General features: G+C 33.2%; 3 protein-coding genes across 4 annotated transcripts in view; 2 read left to right on the plus strand and 1 right to left on the minus strand.

Annotated features, from left to right (window-relative positions):
* Positions 1-238: 238 nt before the first annotated feature.
* LOC139500007 (E3 ubiquitin-protein ligase TRIM39-like) lies at positions 239-2,296 on the plus strand. Its single transcript, XM_071288699.1, has one exon. It carries the CDS (start codon positions 320-322, stop codon positions 2,021-2,023), a length of 1,704 nt encoding a protein of 567 aa, XP_071144800.1. The 5' UTR covers positions 239-319; the 3' UTR covers positions 2,024-2,296.
* Positions 2,297-9,744: 7,448 nt separating this feature from the next.
* Positions 9,745-14,238, plus strand: LOC139500008 (uncharacterized). Its single transcript, XM_071288700.1, has 2 exons — positions 9,745-9,830; positions 12,250-14,238. Exon 2 carries the CDS (start codon positions 12,504-12,506, stop codon positions 14,220-14,222), a length of 1,719 nt encoding a protein of 572 aa, XP_071144801.1. The 5' UTR covers positions 9,745-9,830; positions 12,250-12,503; the 3' UTR covers positions 14,223-14,238.
* Positions 14,239-16,054: 1,816 nt separating this feature from the next.
* Positions 16,055-20,945, minus strand: part of LOC139500009 (nonsense-mediated mRNA decay factor SMG8-like) — a 31,306-nt gene continuing 26,415 nt past the window's right edge. The window contains exons 19-22 of one of the 2 annotated variants that reach the window (XR_011658287.1): positions 20,212-20,273; positions 17,391-17,570; positions 16,422-16,629; positions 16,055-16,140 (exon numbers count right to left, since the gene is read on the minus strand). Coding sequence is in view for 1 of the 2 variants with exons in the window: in XM_071288701.1 (XP_071144802.1) it covers positions 16,512-16,629; positions 17,391-17,570; positions 20,212-20,273 (360 nt within the window). In the remaining variant the exon portion in view is untranslated. Of the gene's footprint in view, positions 16,141-16,334; positions 16,630-17,390; positions 17,571-20,211; positions 20,274-20,945 lie in introns of those variants that run through there. The other variant, XM_071288701.1, reaches the window with a different exon arrangement.

Raw genomic sequence — 20,945 nt, forward strand, 5'->3', positions numbered from 1 at the left:
AAAAATTTGGTTGATTATATAGGAAATCATTGAAGCATGCCTGGAGCCCCCCCCCCCCCCCCCCCCATAGGAAAAGTTCTGGATCCGCCACTGTCGTCCATGTATAAGGGTCTTGACGCAAGTGGGGGAGTTTTGTAATATTTGTTAAGGCATATATGTATATCTTACACAGGTAAAGAAAACTGTACTCTATAGGAAATTGCATTACGCACCGATTGTAAAAATCAACATAAACTGTCAAAGGTATTTCTATTTTTATTGCAGAATGTTTCCATATAGATATTGACTGAAAATATCAAGTCAGTAAGACCTGTTTCGAATGGCGTCTAGTTCAGGTACATATTGTGACATTTGTCAGAGCAGACATATATCTAAAACGGCGGAGGAATACTGTCCTGTTTGTGAAGAAGCCCTTTGTTCCGATTGTAAAGATCATCACAACCTAGCAAAGGCAACAAAAAATCACCAAGTTATCTCGATAGCCGAGTATAACAAGTTGCCTGCCTTTATTCGAGAGATCAAACAACACTGTGACAAACATGGGGATAGGTTTGAATTTTTCTGTCCAACGCATAACGAGTTGTGCTGTAAACGATGTATTACTACAACTCATAACGAATGTAAAGAATGCAAAGTTATAGAAGATTTTGTTGAATCTTCCGCGGCCATAGATGAATATGAACAAACTTTAAAAGACGTTGAAGAGAATATTCAAACTGCAATTGCCGATAGAAAAAATAACGTTGAGGAATTTGAAAAACAGACACAGGCCATAAGTAAACAAATTAAGAATAAAAGGATTGAAATCAACCGGCTTTTCGACAACCTTGAAGCGACAATAATGAAAGAATTATTCACTATTAAAAGTGAAAAGAAACAAAACGTCCAGTCAGTTATTGAAAAATTAGAAGAAAACAAGAACAAAAATATACACCTCAGGGAAGATGTAGAAGCAATGAAAAAATACGGATCAAATATACAAGTGTTTATGGGAACAACAAAACTTCAACAACCCGTATCAAGTCAAGAGAGATTTGTTCGATTATTGCAAGACGATGAGAGTTTACGTTTCGTTAACCTGGAATGTTCCATTAGTGAAGAGTTGAATAACATAAACACAAGGATTCGATCTTTCGGTACGGTCAAACCAATAACTTCTAAATCACGTGTCCGATTCAGTTGGGAAAGTGACAAATCAGCTCAGATATTGACAACACCAACAAATTTGAAAAGCATTGACAATATAAACACTAAACTGATATGTATGATAGATATCAATACTTCTAATACTATAACATCATGTGTTTTGGGTAAAGGTCTTTTATTTTCGACAACAAATCGATATCGAGGGAAAATATTGCAATATGATACTCAAGGGAAACACTTGAAAGAAATAGAGCTAAAACAATCATATGCGTTTGATATCGTGTTAATTGATTTGGATACCATTGCTGTTACAGGCGGTGGTTGTGACTTTAAAGTTTACATTGTTGATGTAGCGACGTTGCAAGTCAAATTAGTAATAGATGTTGGAAAACAAAATTGGATATATGGAGCGACCTACAAAAATGAATCCATTATCAGTTGCATGTATGGCAACGCAATACAGATTTTTAACATTGCCAACAACAAAAACGTAACAACATCAACTCTTCCTTTCAAAACTAAATATACAATTACCACTTATCTTGCCTCCGATGACTATTTTGTTTATCATTCTGATTACCGAAATGGGTCTGTCGCATGTTATGATCTCAGAGGGAAGATTATATGGTCATTCAAAGAGGATGTTCTACGGGAACCCCGTAGTATATGTCTAGATTCTTATTCAAACGTTTATGTAGCAGGAAGTGGTTCAAACAATGTGGTAGTCATTTCATCAGACGGATTGCATTCTAAACAATTACTTGGACCAGACGATGGCATAAAGGCTCCGCATGCCATTCATTATGATAAATCCAGTAATAGATTGCTGGTCGCAAATGCAAATGGTCCGGCATTATTATACCAAGTGTCTAGTTAAAACAACAAAGAACATATATATTCAAATTCAAATATAAAGTGCTTTAAAAAAAAAAGACCAGCGTTGAGTCGTTTCCTGACAGGCAAGACAATCGATTTATAGCTACAGGAACTGACACAGCTTGAAGTGTTCAAACGTCATCTTATTTATTGAACTATAATTTCCAAATTTGAAAATTTATACAAGTTTAGCTTATCAAATTATAAGATATAGTATTTATTTTAAAATATACCGAAATACCGAAGGTTATGTTTGAGAGAAAAGAAAGAAAGATATAGCCATGATAGCTGTATGCACTAAAACAAGACCGAATATAATTTGAACGATTTTGCAATTAAAATACTTTTCATTTATTCCTAGCATTTTGTTTTTTTATATTTAGACAGTTGAAGTGAAAGTTTAATGTTGCGTATGGTAACATGTAGTACATATTTAATAGTCGAAACATAATAGCAATGAACAGTATGAATTCAACACTTTTGAGACCGTTTGTAGAATGCTCATATATGTGTACGGTTATCACTGTCACAGTGCCTCTATAGGTGGGATCAGATCTGTTGAGTGTTTTCTCCTCAGCATAAATATTTTATAATATAAGGAGCAAACACACGCGTCAACAAAAAGGCTTTTTTCTTGCAACATTGAATTGAACGGATTTATTTTCGGACTCTTTTTTATCTTTTTTTCATGCAACAGTTATGATTATATATGTTCCAGGTGTAGGCAACATTTTCAGACTACCATAATTATGAAGACAGAATACATTTATTCTAATTGGTCAGTATATAAATAACACATAGCTGAGAGGGTGATAGAGCAGATTGGTACCCCGAGAAAACATTGTCAACCGCGGCAAAGCGAGGGGTACCAATCTGCTCTATCATCCTCTCAGCTATGTGTTATTTAATTTATTATACTGAATGTTCCATCATTATTGTCTTTTACAAATGAATTTTATCTAAAAATATTTTCTATGTAATCACGTACTTAACAACGTAACGTGTATTAGAAAAATCAACAGAAGTAAATAAACAACAATGATGCATTGACTTGACATATCAACGATAAAAGGATTCGGCCCGAAACGGGAAAAAAGATCGGCTATCTGGGAAAAAAAATATTTTCAATTGTTGTTATTGAATTGTTGTTATTTAATTGATTTATATTTTTTGGGAACATCACAATTTAAAATGCCTCATATCTGGCGGAGAAATATACATCACAAAGAACATAATGAAATGTACATCACATGTGAAATAAATCGATGGTAAACGAAATCGTTTCAGTATGGAATTGAATATCAACAATAAGTATTACACATAATGATTTATCGGTTTAAAAAAAATATATAGTGAAATATGTTTTTCCAACAATTGTAAAAGAAATAAGTTTGAGTCGTTCCACGCTTCGTTGTATAGTACATTGAAAACAAGGACATGTTGAAGAGTTCGTCATGAATATTTGAATATAGTTCTGGCTCTACTTTTCAAATATTCACGAGGAAAAGTAATACCCGGTTAGTGACTGTATATGACATAGAAATATACAGTCAGCGCATTTTGACTGCTCAAATAGAATGAGTGCAGTATAAGATGTTTTATTTTTTTTTATTTGAAAGTCAGATAATAGAATCCGAGCCAAAACGTAAAATTTAGGCATTGTCTTTAATAACTCGATGTAAATTCAATTCATTGTCCTTTAAATTACCTATTTTTGATTGGTCTAGCCGACAGGGCAACACTCCAAAAAATTGTCACCCACTCAGCCATGTGATAGAGTAAATTATCACCCTCGTATTAGCCAATCAAAGTATGGCATTTTAACGTGAAGTATACTAATTTAAATTGTGATCGATTATGTTAACACTTACAATTTATTTTGATGCAATCAGTCAACTATTGTACAAATAGTAGTACACCAATATATTGGTACAAATAATGTCACCAGTTATCCTGATTCAATCTTTTCCGAACTAGAATTGAATTGATATATCATGTATATATATGAAAGTACGTGTAGGGATCCGTTTCACGTTCTGAGTCGATTTTTCATAAATAGAAATGTGTTAGAGTTTCGCGAAACCAAGTATCTCGACTTCTTTTGCTTTAAAAAAAAAAAGAGGAAAAATATTAAAAAATTTCCTCTGGTTACAAACATTTGATTATACGAAGCTTCTGTTGAAGTTTAAAAAAAAAACATGATGATTTATGAAATTCATAAATAGTTTAAAAGCTTTAAGTGCAGACTGTTTATTATGTTAACTGAAAGAAAAACTAAGTCCATTTATATGTAATATACAAAAAACAGGAAATAAAGTTTTACAAATTGTCCTTCTAGATACTAGTTTTTGATCATAAACAAGCTTCTGTCAAAGTTTGTTACAAATCCAGGATAGTTCAAGAAAGTTATTAAAATTTGAAAAAAATTACCACAGACTGAATGTAATGTTAACTGTCAGAAAACTGGTACATTTATAAGGTGTAATACCACCAAGTCATAGTACGTTACATCCGGTTGCATACGAAAAAGGGACTACAAAAATATTCACTCCAATTTGACAGTTGTAGATAATGAATCCTACATTTCATTGCAGTAACAAACTTTTTGGTCATAAACATATACATTTGTATCTTGGGTGTTTCAAAGCACTATTATTTTGGGTTTCTATAGAATATTTTGGAAACTTGATGTTACATTGTTACTAAAGCTTGAACACAGGTAAAAAAAGAGTTGAACATTTGATTGGTTAACTTCCAGTGATGGTTACTTTCTTATATCCAATCAAATGTTATGTGAAATAATGTCTATAGTACTAAACAGGATAAAACTTTACTCATGCCAAGTATTTATTCATTAGAAACACAGGAACTCGTCTCAGAACTTTTTTTTCCTGTACACCTTTATATAACACAAGGTACTTAACTCGTGATTTAGAAAAATGTCAGGCGGTGACGAAATTCCTTTATATGCCGATTTCTCGGCTGTCAACCCCACTACAACTTGTTATTTCGTAAATCTAAATTGATTTATCTTCACAATGGTGTATAACACGCCCACTTTTGTTGTCGGAATCATCCATAGCAATCCTACCCAAGTATGTCAATCGTTATTATTTCGTCAACCTACCCAAAATTATATTATCAAAAAATCTAAATTGTTCGCTCAACGTTTAAGGGTCAGTTTTGATTGCAGGATAAAAAAAATGTACATCGTATAAAATATAATATTATTAATTCGCATATTTTAACAAACTTGATTCCTTTAGGGAAAGTCACATGTTAAACGATATTTTCGATGGTACATGTATCTGTGATCGATTATTTGACGAAACAATCTTCAAATACATAAGTTGTCAAACAAAAACAAAAAAAAGTAAATGAAATAACAACTAATATGTTGTTATTGTCAAGGAGACAATATGATATCTATTAAATTCAAACAAAATCAAATGACGATTTTGATGTAAATATTGTCTGAAGTTAATAATATAACAAATATAGCCTTTGTATGAGGTCTATAAAGGATATATCGACCCAAAGATATCAGTCAATATACTTCTTTCATGTCAATATATCCTTGTATCGACCTCATACATAGGCTATATTTGTATAATATCATTTCCGTCATGTTTCTCAATAAAATGTTATATTGTCCGACCCTGTTTACATAATGTAATATACAAAAAAAAGTAAAATCACAAAAATACTGAACTCCGAGGAAAATTAAAAAAGAATGTCCCTTTTAAAAGCTAAAAAGAAAACCAAACGAATGGATAACAACTGTAATATTCCTGATTTGGCACACGTATTTTCTTATTGAGAAAATGGTGGATTAAACCTAGTGTTTAAGCTAGCGAAACCCTTCACCTTCACAGCAGTGAACATTGTGTTATAAAAAAACAAACAATATGTAACAAAGAAGCACAAAATTGTATATACATTTTAGACCAAGCATATTAACAAAAAGTAAAGACAATAATACACAAATTTACCATAGTACTGTAACACAATGACGGGATGTATAAGAATAGATCCACGTCATATACGTCACAACTGGAATACGAATCAAACCATCTCGGTTTTTCTAATAAACCAATATATGATAACATACAATATTTGAACTTCATGTCAAGTATATATATCCCTTGGATGGTGTACAATTCTCATAAAACGTGTATGGTGTAATGGTGTATGGCATTTAGTGCAATGGTAGCAGCTGTATGGTGCTATGGTGTAAGGGGTATGGTGTAATGGTGTAACGTGCGATCGGGAATGGTGTACGACATTTAAAACTATGCAAAATATTGAACTATTTGTTTTAACTTTATACATTTATTTACAATATTGTGATCATAATCCTTTTTTTTTAAATAAATTTAAAAAAATGTAGTCGCACGTTTTCTTTGAAATTAAATTACATTATGGTGTAATGTGTAAGGTGTATGGTGCAAAGGTATAAAGTGTATGGTGCAAAGGAATATTGTGTAAGGTGTAATGGCACAGGGTGTATGGTGTAATGGTGTATTGTGAGTAGTGTAATGGAGTATGGTGTTAGTGGGAGGTTTACTGTGCATTTCTGTTAATAACAAGACCACATACATAAATAAAATACCACGTTTCAAACAAAAGGTTGTATTTGTGACTAAAATGGACCATGTAATTACTATGGGTGCCTTCGAGCAGAAATATTCCTTAGCACAGGCATTTTCTACATTTGAAAATGCCTGTACCAAGTCAGAAATATGTTGTCCATTCGTTTGATGTGCATTATCATTTGATTCTGCCATTTGATTAGGAACATTCCATTTTGAATTTTCCTCGGAGTTCAGTATTTTTGGGGTTTAACTTTTCATTTACTAGGAAAATAATGGCAACAGTAGTATACCGCTGTTCGAAATTCATAAATCCATCGAGAAAAAAAAACAAATCCGGGTTACAAACTAAAACTGAGGGAAACGTATCAAATATAAACGAGAATATGTGTCAGTGGTCACAATGAACATTTTTTTTAAACACAAGAATGCTCAAAACAGAGTGTACCAACCATTCATACGAATCACTGATGTTAACTGCATTTGACTCGATTGATCAAATCTTGTATGTGTGATTGAGGAGATTTTATCATTGGTCGTGTAAAGCTTGAGAAAAAAATTGATCGAATAAGCATATCTTCAACGTAATGAAAACAACACTTTATAAATGAAGTACGTCCGAAGCACTTTCCTGGATTTCCCTTTATCAGGAAAGCTGTAAGCCGAATATTTGAAAACCAGTGATTATTAAAACCGAAACATTTGAAGGGCTAAATGACCAAAAATGATCTAGAATACATTAAAGCCAAATCTATCTAAGGGTTTATCTGAAGGAGTTGAAACCTTAGTTTCTTAAAAGTTTCTAAATCAACAACGAACAATTTCTTAACATTTTGTTATAAAACATGTCAGTATAAAAAAACTTACTACTGAGCTGATGATACACTTGTAATTAGTGACTTATAGTTCACCAGCAGCTATAACGACCCAGTTCTGTAACAAATGAAAACACAATACATGAGAGAGTATTGGTAGTTCAGAATCTCGATGTGTTATCTCAAGCAATGCAGCAGGATTTTTTCACATTACCACAACCTCTATTTAATTCATGCAATTACCTAAGTTGGATTAGAAAAAAAAAAACATTTATGGAAAATGGAAGCAATGGACAATGTTTCTCACAGGATTATAAAATACAAGAACTGCTTTGATATAAACAAAACCGTGGCACACTGCATACACGGCAAAAGTGAAAATGGAAATGAGGAATGTGTCAACGAGACAACAACCCGACCAAAGAGCAGATAACAGCCGAAGGCCGGCAATGGGTCTCCAATGCAGCGAGAAAATCCCGCACCCGGAGGCGTGCTTCAGCTGGCCTCTAAACAAAAATGTAAACTTGTTTAGTGATAGTGCACGTCATAATTAACTCCGACATATATATAAGAACTAAAATTAACACGAAGTGCACACGCTGAAATGTCTCGCCTTATTTACTACTCATTGATATTATGATGATAGTCCTATTAAAATATAAAGCTTTATTAAAAACTGTCACATAAACTTAACATTAACCAAGATAACTAAACAAAGACCAATGAACCATGAAAATGAGGTCAAGGTCAGATGAATCATGCCAGGCAGATATGTACAGCTAACAATGCTTCCATACAACAAATATAGTTGACCTATTACTTATAGTTTAAGAAAAATAGACCAAAACACAAAAACTTAACACTGAGCAATGAACCGTGAAAATGAGGTCGAGGTCAAATAAAACCTGCGCGGCTGACATATATATCATAAAATATTTCCGTACACCAAATATAGTTGACCTATGGCATATAGTATTAGATAAAAAGACCAAACCTAAAAAACTTAACTTTGACCACTCAACCATGAAAATGAGGTCAAGGTCAGATGACATCTGCTCGCTAGACATGTACACCTTACAATCATTCCATACAACAAATATAGTAGATCTATTGCAAAAAGTATGAGAAAAACAGACCAAAACATAAAAATTTAACTATAACCACTGAACCATGAAAATGAGGTCAAGGTCAGATGACACCTGACAGTTGGACATGTACACCTTACAGTCCTTCAATACACCGAATATACTAGCCTTATTGCTTATAGTATCTGAGATATGGACTTGACCACCAAAACTTAACCTTGTTCACTGATCCATGAAATGAGGTCGAGGTCAAGTGAAAACTGTCTGACGGGCAAAAGGACCTTGCAAGGTACGCACATATTAAATATAATTATCCTATTACTTATAATAAGAGAGAATTCAACATTACAAAAAATCTGAACTTTTTTTTCAAGTGGTCACTGAACCATGAAAATGAGGTCAAGGACATTTGACATGTGACTGACGGAAACTTCGTAACATGAGGCATCTATATACAAAGTATGAAGCATCCAGGTCTTCCACCTTCTAAAATATAAAGCTTTTAAAAGGTTAGCTAACGCCGCCGCCGCCGGATCACTATCCCTATGTCGAGCTTTCTGCAGCAAAAATGGCAGGCTCGACAAAAACCATATAAAGAGCACATATATAATACCGGTATACAATTACCATTTACTTAAATAAATAAGTATATTTATGATATTTTCTCCTAAAAAGTTCACTACGTCATGTATATTATAGAGATATGTTTGACATTTTCCTTCAAAGTCAAAAACAATTTAAGGAATTCCACAACAAGGTTCCAGAATATATAAATGTACTGTTACCATAATGAGTATCTAACTCGATGAATAAATATACTATTTTGGAAAGATGATATTTATTATGAGTATTATCAACGGCTGATTAACTTGAATATTCAGGTACAAGATTAATCATACACGTGATTCTCTCATTGCCATTAACTATCTAATTCTGTTTTAATATTACTGGTGAAAATATAAAAAAACTGCTTTAAAAGTGATCAACTTGAATGGCTTTTTTTCGACAAATGTTTATTAAAGAAACAGCCTAGATATTTATGCGTTTTAATTGCATTACTAGTTTTACCTTTAAAAGTAAACTTTTGTTTGTGATATTTTATAGCCTTTCCTATGCATTGTACACCTTGTTTATGGTGAAATCAAAAAATTATGTCATACAGTATGTATTATCTACAGTAAAAAAGTAACTGCCTGTTTAAATATTATTTTCTGGAAATCATTTTATCTATTTTAATTTTCATAAGTGGGACATATGACGTCATGCAAAGGTGTTGCTAACCTTGAAGGTCCGCCATATTAACTTAGCAGTTATGGGTAGGTAAAATACATATTATTAATATAAATATATTAAAATGTTCAGGAACAATTTTTGGCATGTTAGGAATGTGTTTACAGTACAGATATCATAACATTAATAATGTTAATTTCAAAGTTGCATAAATTCATACTCGATATAAAAATAGTAACAATCAATAAAGCACAGAAATGTACGTTTGATAAATGCGGAAGTAAATAACCTTTCAGAGCAAACAATATGAATCTTTTTAAAGATATGTTCTTGACCTTTCATATGATTATAGTTTCGTGTGTATAAATACATTTTATATCCATCTATGCAGAATTCCTTTAAAAATTCTAGAGTAACGTGTGTCGTGGGCCTCAATCCTTTTTGTTGTCTTGGGGGGACTAATGAGATTGAAGTCACGCTTTTGAATATCGATATCTAAATTTTATTCCACAGCCATTTTATCAAACACATGGTCCTCCACCATGTCGTGGGCCTCAATCCTTTTTGTTGTCTTGGGGGACTAATGAGATTGAAGTCACGCTTTTGAATATCGATATCTAAATTTTATTCCACAGCCATTTTATCAAACACATGGGTGACAGACGACACTAACTGTTCGCCGCCGACAAACATAAAAAAAGGTATACAGTCCCGTAAAATACAATAAACAGTATAAATTATGTCCTACATTTCCGGTAACCAGAAATACCAAATAGAGGTATATAACACGTGACACGTATGTTATTCGGGATCAACAAGTAGATAATATTAGACAAAAGAAAAAAAGCGGGACAAATACAGACTAAAACCGTTACACAGAAAATCAAAACATTTAAAAAAAGGAAATTCAGCATTTGCGGGTTAAATGTTGTATTATTGTTCTAAGGGCAGCATCTTGTTGCTCCTGCCATGTTCTAGTTTCTTATTTAAACCCCTACTTGTTATTTATCTTTTTAGAACTAATTCATTGTAATTGTCTTATTTTCATTTTTTTGTAAATGGTTTAATATGCACATAGACCAAGGTGAGCGACACAGGCTCTTAAGAGCCTCTAGTTCAATGAACTATCTCATATTTCCGTCAAGATATATGCCATTTTCAACTTTTCTGTGATTTTTGTTAAAAAAGTATTACGCTTGGATTTTCAAAATTGTGGACATAATTATAAAACATTCAAATCAGGATACTAATGTGAACAAAATGTTGAACTGTATCTCATTCGTGCTGAACGGTCTATACTGGCACAATTTGGTTTTGGCACACTTCCTTTGAGAATCGAAACAGGACGGTTCGTTACAAAATGTGTTGAAAAAAAAGTAAAATCACAAAAATACTGAACTCAGAGGAAATCCAATCGGAAAGTCCATAATCACATGGCCAAATCAAATGACAAAACACATCAAAAACGAAAATGAACGCCTCTTTCTGATGGACTGTAATTTTTACCGAGATCTAAAAATTCAACTTCAACTGAATATAGAACACTCATTTGAAGACATCTTTAAATATGAACAATTTAAAGTATTCATCTGTAAGTATCCTTGATAAACTGCTTAATGTTTTAACAATGCAATTAACTTTTTGTATAGGAACAATCAAACCTGAATTCTAATTTTGTCCACTGTTCAATGATAATTCTTTTTATACGTACTAGAAAACATGTTCAAAGTGACTTATAGGTCCAAAGGGCCTGGTGAATTACATGTAATTACCACCGCTTATTGACATATTGTTTAATATTATAAGACACATGTTCCGCTAATAAATAATTTTGGTATTGGTATGTGCCAGTTTAATCTTTTCTGAGATTTTGTTTACATAGTATTACGCTCGCGTTGCTGTCTTTTCATTCGTATATTTTAAGGATTGCCATTCAATGGTCGGGACTCTCTACAATGCTTCCTCCGCCAATAAGAACTGATTCCTCGTATTGGGGTTGCCTATAAGAAAAAAATTTTTTTTCTGAAATAACATTGGTCTGAAAGGTCAAATTAGTAAAATATATTCCACTAAGATTCTCCACTTCTGAACGGAGGACATAAAAAATATATAGTACTGGTGTTGCCCATCACTATTTTATATAGTGTGTGTTGGGATTGAGGTTGGAATGTTTGCCTGCATTGTCATGATTATAAAAATAAGTTTTAGGTATATATACTTATTCAGCTTCTGCAATTATATTAAATACCTAACGATGTGGCGTTGCTAAAAAAATGAACAACAACGGAATGTCGTAAAGGTCAATATTATACATAATCAAATGAATGCAACATGTGCTTCATTTTATGAGCTGTTACAGTTACACAATACGTTTTAGGGACACCGCCACTGAAAAAGAAAAGGTATTTATTGTACACAGATAGCAATAACATCTTGATTTCGTCTATATCTAACATATAACTAATGTGTTAAAACAGTATTAAAATACATTATATATATTTACAGGTTTTATGAATATGATACCTCTCCAGACATCTATGAAAACGACCAAATGAACACATGTTCTCCCATATGAAACCAATTTCAACCAATAGAAACTTTCATTTTGTAAACTACAAAATATACCGGTATATGAGTGGGGATATTCAATGAAAGATGCGGTTCATAATGCAGCACTCTTCCATCTTTCAATGTTCATGTCAGAAAGTTAAGTATCAATATTGACTGTAAATATCAGAAGTCACTTAGACCTTTCTAGAATGGCGTCTAGTTCAGGTACATATTGTGACATTTGTCAGAACAGACATATATCTAAGGCGGCAGAGGAATATTGTCCTGTCTGTGAAGAAGCATTATGTACTGATTGTAAAGATCATCACAATCTAGCAAAGGCGTCAAAAAGTCACCAAGTTATCTTGATAGATGAGTATAACAAGTTGCCTCCTTTTATTAGAGAGATCAAGCAACATTGTGACGTACATGGTGATAGGTTTGAATTTTTCTGTCCAGTGCATAACGAGTTGTGCTGCAAAAGATGCATTACTACAACTCATAGCGACTGTAAAGGATCAAAAGTTTTAGAAGATTTTGTTGAATTTTCGAAATCTTCCGCGACTATTAACGAATACGAACAAACATTAAAAGATGTTGAAAAGAATATTCAAACTGCGATCGTTGATAGAAAAAATAATCTTGAGAAATTCGAAAAACAGAAACAGGCTATCAGAACACAAATTAAGGATAAAAGGGCTGAAATCAACAAGCACTTAGACGACCTTGAAGCCACAACAATGAATGAACTTTCAGTTATTGAACGTGAAAAGAAACAAGACGTCATTTCAGTTATTGAAAAATTAGAAGCTAACAAGTACAAAACTATACAACTCAGAATAGATGTAGATGCAATGAAAAAGTACGGATCTAATATACAAGTGTTTATGGGAACAACAAAACTTCTACAACCTGTAATAAGTCAAGAGAAATTCGTCCGATCATTGCAAAACGATGAAAGTTTACGTTTTATCAACCTTGAATGCTCCATTAGTGAAGAGTTGAATGGTATCATGACAGGAGTTCGTTCATTCGGTGTGCTCACACCAATAACTTCTGACGCGTGTGTCCGATTCAGTTTGGAAAGTGACAAATCAGCTCAGATACTATCTTCGCCGACATATATGCATAGTATTGACAATATTAACACTAAACTGATATGTAAGATAGATGTCAGTGCCTTTACAACGATAACATCCTGTCTTGTCGGCAAATATGTTATGTTCTCAAATTTAAAATCCAGGTTGTCCACAGGATGTTTATTGCAGTATGATGGAAAAGGGAAATATTTGAAAGAAATAGAGCTGAAAAATTCACATGCCTTCAATACCTTATTCATTGATTCCGAAACCGTTGCTGTTACCGGTGGTGGTTACGATTTTAAAATTCACATAGTTGATGTAGCAACATTGCAAGTGAAAAAAGTAATAAATGTTGGAAACCAAAATTGGATATATGGAGCGACCTACAATAAAAATGAATCCATTATAAGTTGCATGCATGACTCAATAAAGATGTTTAACATTGCCAACAACACAGATGTAACAGCATCAACTCTTCCTTTCAAAACTAAATCTACAACTTTCAGTTATCTTGGCTCCGATGACCATTATTTTTATCATTCTGATAACATTCACCATTCTGTTACATGTTATGAGATCAAAGGGAAGGTAATATGGTCCTTCAAGGATGCCGTTCTAAAGGAACCTCGTAGTCTATGCTTGGATTCAGATTCAAACGTTTATGTAGCAGGAAGTGGCTCAAACAATGTTGTAGTTATTTCATCAGATGGGTTGCATTTGAAACAATTACTTGGACCAGACGATGGCATGAAAGCACCGCATGCCATTCATTACGACAAAACAAGTAATAGATTGTTGGTTGCTAATGAGTTTGGTCCGGCATTTCTATATCATGTATCAAAATAAATCAGTACAAGATGTTTTCAAATTACTGTAAACCAACTTATTTTCGCGGATACTTACTTTCGCTTTTTACCCTTCCTGGACCACTTCGCGGCTATTTAATTTCGCAATTTTCTGAAATTCAATAGGGAATTATCCAAGTATTTCATATTCGCGACGATTAATATTTGCGTTATTTTTTTCCTCGCGAAAGTCGCGAAAATAAATCACTCGCGAAAAATAAGTTGGATTACAGTACATTAATGGTCCTTTAATAAAGATAAAACAAAACGGCTTTGATCCCATGGCCACATCTTTGCTAACAATGGGTGTATATACACAACAATACTACAGCATAAAACAATGACCATGTAAATTTTAAAATCTTGACACAATTAAACTCTAAAATATAAAAGATAATTAAAGAATGTACAAAAAATGAACCAAAATATCGAATATTCATGTTTAATGGGTAGGGAGGAATACTGGTATGATATATTATTTCATGAAAATCCTTAAACATATGGGAATAAAATGCTTTGCTAAGCGCAACATGATACAACCGTAGAGGTCGAACCCTGAACAGTCAAGACAAATTTGAACACTCTCTTCAAGCTTGATACTGTCTGAATTTGGATTGTGATCACATTTTAGAAATACTTTAGGTTTCTGACACAAAATAAATGTCAAATATCTTAAAAATCAATCGCGCAATACTGTGCATTTGAAGATTTCCTCTTAAAACTTTACCAAAAAAAATGAAATTTCTCACTTGGTTTCTTCCTTTATCTTTTTCTCAAATTTTCTTTTGCTATTTTAGAATTATGTAAACATATGAAAAGTATTTTTCCACAAACTGAGTTTCATATTTCCAAAAAAAAAAAGTAAAAGTCTTCAAAATTAAAAACCTTATTATTCATTGTATGCTATTGCATGTATTGGTAGAGACCAACCTGTAATTATCGTCATTTTTTTTTGTTAGAAAAAGGATCAAATAGTTTTACAACTCTTGACTAATAAAGCAATAAGTAAAAAAAACTGATAAACATGTTGTCATGTGTAGATGCTGGTGAAAATTATCTTTGTTTGCATTACATTTACCAGAACAACGAATGGGATGTAGATGGATTGACAGGTCTATAATTACTTTATACAGTATAACCTAACAAAGTTAAAGCTGAACATTATATATGTTAAACAGTTTTGATTATTGGGCACAGTTAATGACAAAAATACTAGCAGATGTACACCCCCTGCATTCAAACTTTGGGTATTTATGCAACAAGTAAACATGATCTCAAAGATAACACAAAGAAAACTAACCGGATTTATACTGCAAATTCAACATTTTTTTGCCTCTTTAATTGTGATATTTGTTCAATGCACAAACACGATAGGGATTATTGAGATTTTAAGAAAAGCTGCATGCAAAAAATGAAATCAAATTTGAAATTGCAAGTTTTATGTTTGTGAAACATACTCCATAGACGTATTTACACTTGTATGCAAATTTGTCCGCCATTACATAAATTCACACAGGTTCCCGTAAACTTTGACATCATAATTCAAAACATTTGATGTCACAACTAAAAAGTGATTGTTGCTTGACGTCAAAAGGTTATTCAGAGGTGATATAAGGTCATTCGGAGGCAAAATACAGCTAAAGACCAAAATTCTAAATACGTCTATTGCAATGTGGGCAAAACATTGCAAAAATTTATGAATTTAGTCATTATGGTTACTGATACCTATTCCATGGTAAGTTACCATGGTTACAGGCATTAAAGCCTCCTACAGAACTGGATTTAACGTCATTTTCAAACTCAACATATTTTTCTATTTATCTCCTTTGAAATTGTATAACATTTATAAAATCTTTTCCTTAAAGAGTCTTTATAACTACAAACAACATTTATAGGCCTTATTCAATCATTAATTACACCTTTCGAGTTATATATATAAACTTTCAGTATATATATATATCAATTTTCACTTATTATAAAAAGTAAGATAGTTCATTTTAATTTTCACTGCATAGTATGTTACAACTCTTGTGTGACATCAATATACAAAGATAGATTGGACAAATTCTAATACACTTTATACCCAGGCTAGAAAAATGACAAGTACAAAACGTATGGTACATGTATATAACATTTATAAAATCTTTTCCTTCAACAATCTTTATAACAACAAAGCAACATTTTGTAAGCCTGATAAGGCCTTTCAAGTTATATTCATAAACTTTTCGTATCAATTTTCACTTGAGAGAGAAAGTAAGATAGTACATTTTAATTTATACTGCATGGTTTGTTACGATTCTTGTGTGGCGTCTCTATATCCAAACACTCCCTTCATCATCCTACATTGTGACAAGTGTTGGGATTCTGTCGGCATCAGGTAAGCTCCTTGGTCTCCTAGATATATATGTCTTACAAAAGTTAAGAAATGTAAATTGAGATTATAAACTGCTTTTATATCTTGAACCGTCTGTGATGTTGATAATTTTTTGCTAGATTAATGTCCAGTAGCAAATATTTCATGCATATTCAGAATAACGGACATGATTGAGAGATATTTAGCTTTCATTTTTTATGACATTTTTGAAAGGATCATATTCTAATGAGTATGGGTCAATAAGAATATTAATTATAAAGCCAAATTTTTCTGCAATTTAACATTTTAATACCATACATGTTCTTCAAGTCTACCTAGTCCCTAACTATACAAAGGTATATTGTCTTCAGAACACAAAACTTTTTGTGTGTGTCTAAATTTGTTTTTTTTGTCAGTAGACATTCAGTGGCGGATCCAGAAATTTTCATAAGTGGGGGCCCACTGGCTGCCTAAGAGGGGGCCAATCTCGTCACGCTTCAGTGATTACCAATATAAGCAACCAAATATTTTTCTCAAAAGGGGGGCCCGGGCCCCATGTCAACCCCCCCCCCCCCCACTTAAATCCGCCTCTGACATTTACACCAAAATATTTGTATAAAAAATTCATTTAGATGCATTGGACACGGCTGTGAACACAATTTATGGTCATCATCCTTTATTAACCTTAATTTTAAATAAATTACTTCAGTTGCATCTAGAGTTTAAACTGTAGATATCCAACACTTTAAGTAAGCATACAAATCCTGGTCATTTTGGTTATGAATATAAATTGCTAGGTATAGTCAAAAAGGATACGGTAATCTAATAACCCACAATGCACTAGCACTTAATTCTACAACATCAGTTGTACCAAGGTTGAACAGAGGACATGGTGATGGTGCAGGCTGTATGATAGGGTTGACTGTTATCCTGACTGGTCCCTCCGGTGTTACTACATACAGTCTCATTAACTGACCAAGGAATCCTTTAGATGATCTAAAAAGTAATAATAACATAAAATTGATTGATAGATTGTTGGTGTTTAATGCCACTTTCAGATATACAGTGTGAACGAAGCTGGAAAGACTTTCAGATATACAGTGTAAACAAAGCTGGAAAGACTTTCAACTATACAGTGTGAACGAAGCTGGAAAGACTTTCAGCTATACAGTGTGAACGAAGCTGAAAAGACTTTCAGCTATACAGTGTGAACGAAGCTGGAAAGACTTTCAGCTATACAGTGCGAACGAAGCTGGAAAGACTATCAGCTATACAGTGTGAACGAAGCTGGAAAGACTTTCAGCTATACAGTGTGAACGAAGCTGGAAAGACTTTCAGTTAAAAGACCCAATAAAGGGGCCAGCTGAAGGACGCCTCCCGGTGCGGGAATTTCTCGCTACATTGAAGACCTATTGGTGACCTTCTGCTGTTGTGTTTTTTTCTATGGTCGGGTTGTTGTCTCTTTGACACATTCCCCATTTCCATTCTCAATTTCATACAGTGTGAACCAAGCTGAAAAGCCGAGAGATCTAGAGAACCACTGACATTTGGCAGAAAAATGGGTGATCCCAGTCAATTACTAGCAAAGTTCAATACAACTGCCACATGCTAGGTTTGAATTCACAATCTCAGTGTTGACAGATTATTGATACTGTATATGAACTTCTTTGAACACAGAGCAAAGAGGCCCATACATCATAAAAGGAATAATTTGGATGGCCTTTAAATTTCTGATTTAGATAAATCATGAAAAACACTTTGTTTGTGACGAGTGAACCAACACCTTCTAACGGAAAAGCTGGTAGAGTAACCAAGATGGATACCGAAGTATGCTGCGGTTGTCTTAAAACCTCATGGAAATATAATATGTAGAGACAACAACATCTGGGTTACCGCAAGGTGATAGTTTTATTGAGTCGACATGTTTTGCCGCTAATGCGGCATCATCAGGACAATATTACAGAGTTTACATGTTCATAAAGTGTATATAATGCGGTTGTATTAATTATGACGTAAAAGAATAAAAGTGAAAGTGAAAATGAAAATGTAAAATAGTGTTCATAATGTAGCAAGAATAAAAGTTAAAAATAGAAATAAAAACAAATGTTTATCTTGACTGGTATGTTCCGTAGTCACTGTGATTGAGGTTCATATATAAATAGAAAGTGAAAGTGAAATTAAAATAAGAATCTAGTATAGTTAAAAGTGAAAGTTAGTCAATAAAGTTATTAACGATGTGGTTAGCTGCTATTCTTGCACGTCTGTGTAGAGGTCCTCATAGTGGTTTATAAAATGTCAGTTCATTTCCAAATAGGACAACACCCCATTGGCCATCCCGTACCAATTCAACTGGCTTCGCTCCGAGGGAGGTACTGCTTCCATTGAGGTAGTAAAGGGTGAAGTGTATGATTGCCGCAATTTTGGGAATTGTAAATCTTGGTAGATATGTTCATAAAAATTAACTTTGATAATAAAATGTCCGTGGATCAGGCTTTTCTTTGTAAATTAGGTTTGTGGTTTATGTGGTTCATCCTGGTTCTGGTTCCTTCCCTTTTTCTTTAAGTAAAATGCCTGGTATTCCGAATTACTTTGACTTTGTGTACTTAGGTATGCTGCGGATGAATTTAATGTTCAATTTCCATAAGGTTCTAAAGTGGGCTAAGTTTTTCTCTTGGATGGTTATCGTAGTAGGAGCGGGTGCGGTTGCGGGTGCGGTTGTATTATCTTCCATATCTTCGTCGCGGGTTTTTCTTTTCTTCGAGGTAGGGGCTGTTTCTTCAGTGAGGTTGGTGGTAGAATGGAACTGGTCGGTAGACATGAGGCTGACGGTTGTAACTGCAACGCAGGACGGCTAAGGTGGATCGTGTGCGGATGCAGGGGTTCACAGAAAAATAAATAATTTGTGACGAGTGAACCAACACCTTCTAACGGAAAAGCTGGTAGAGTAACCAAGATGGATACCGAAGTATGCTGCGGTTGTCTTAAAACAACTTATTGAGTCGACATGTTTCGCCGCTAATGCGGCATCATCAGGACAATTTTACAGAGTTGAAAAACACTGATAAATGATAATATAAAATACAAGTATCTATTGAATTGTATTGTGGCTTACCATACATCTAATTTAAAAGTTTCAAATTATTGAAAAATTTATGTCTATTTTGTGTTTACAACTGAAATCATAAATTATATAGCAATTACATTTCTTCTTCTCACTGTCGAAATTGATATCATTGCCAAAAGTGACCCGGCACTAAGCAAGTAAAAATCCTTATTGGGAATCCTGCTTGAGATATACATATAGTCTTTAATAAGAAACAAGTGTCTATATATCCAATGTTTCGAAAAATAAATTATAAAGGGTCCCTCTAAACTCTATATCACACATGCTACTGTTGCTGCTAGTGTAAAAGTGTAAAGTTGACTGTAAAATGTAAGTCCATTAAAAAAATTTAATTCATGAAAAAACGATATATTTTTTTTTAGTTATTATTCGTGATCTTGAAGAATATTAAGCTGCTGTCCCAGTTTCATAACAATCATTTTAGGTTTACAAATTTATCATGCAACATAAATGTGACAGGCTTGAGAAAAATGTGAATAACTTTTACACCAATTATCAATGACCTTTACATACCTGCAGTGAGGACAAGCACAATAGAGAGGCATATCTAAGTTGACTAATTTATTGGCATTATCCTGCAAAACAAAACAAAATATACAATTGTGTTTCGAATCATATTAAACATTGGAGCTGAGTCGGATAGAAATCAACCATATGAATTTCAATACATCTGTAAACTTATTTCACATTGAAAAAAATCTGTATACAAATGAAGGCAACAGTAGTATACCGTTCAAAACTTGTAAATCTATGGACAAAAAACAAAATTGGGGTAACAAACTAAAACAGAGGGAAACGCATTAAATATAAGAGGAGAACAACGACACAACATTAAAATGTAACATACACAGAAACGGACTAAGCATTATACAAAATCAACAAATATAACATCAAAACCAAATACATGAATTTGGGATAGAAAAGTACTGTGACACGTCTTATAGTAATGTGAATTCACACTCAAATATAAGAGAAAACAAAGTCTGTCACTGTTTATAATTATGAATAGAGGCAATATACATGTAAGAAACCCACAAAACAGACATCTTTTATTTCGTATTTCAATGTTAAAAAAGCAATCAAAGTATTAGCAATGTACTAAATGTATATAGATGTGCACTTGTATAAGATTGATTTCTATCCAATGCAGCTCATTTTATGAACAGTAAAGGAGTAGAGTCAGTATCATGATTAAACAGCCATGTAAATGTGTATTTTCCAAACTGTAAAAATTGTTTTGAGTAAAT

This window comes from Mytilus edulis, chromosome 13 (assembly GCF_963676685.1).
Source record: "Mytilus edulis chromosome 13, xbMytEdul2.2, whole genome shotgun sequence".
Classification (NCBI taxonomy): domain Eukaryota; kingdom Metazoa; phylum Mollusca; class Bivalvia; order Mytilida; family Mytilidae; genus Mytilus; species Mytilus edulis.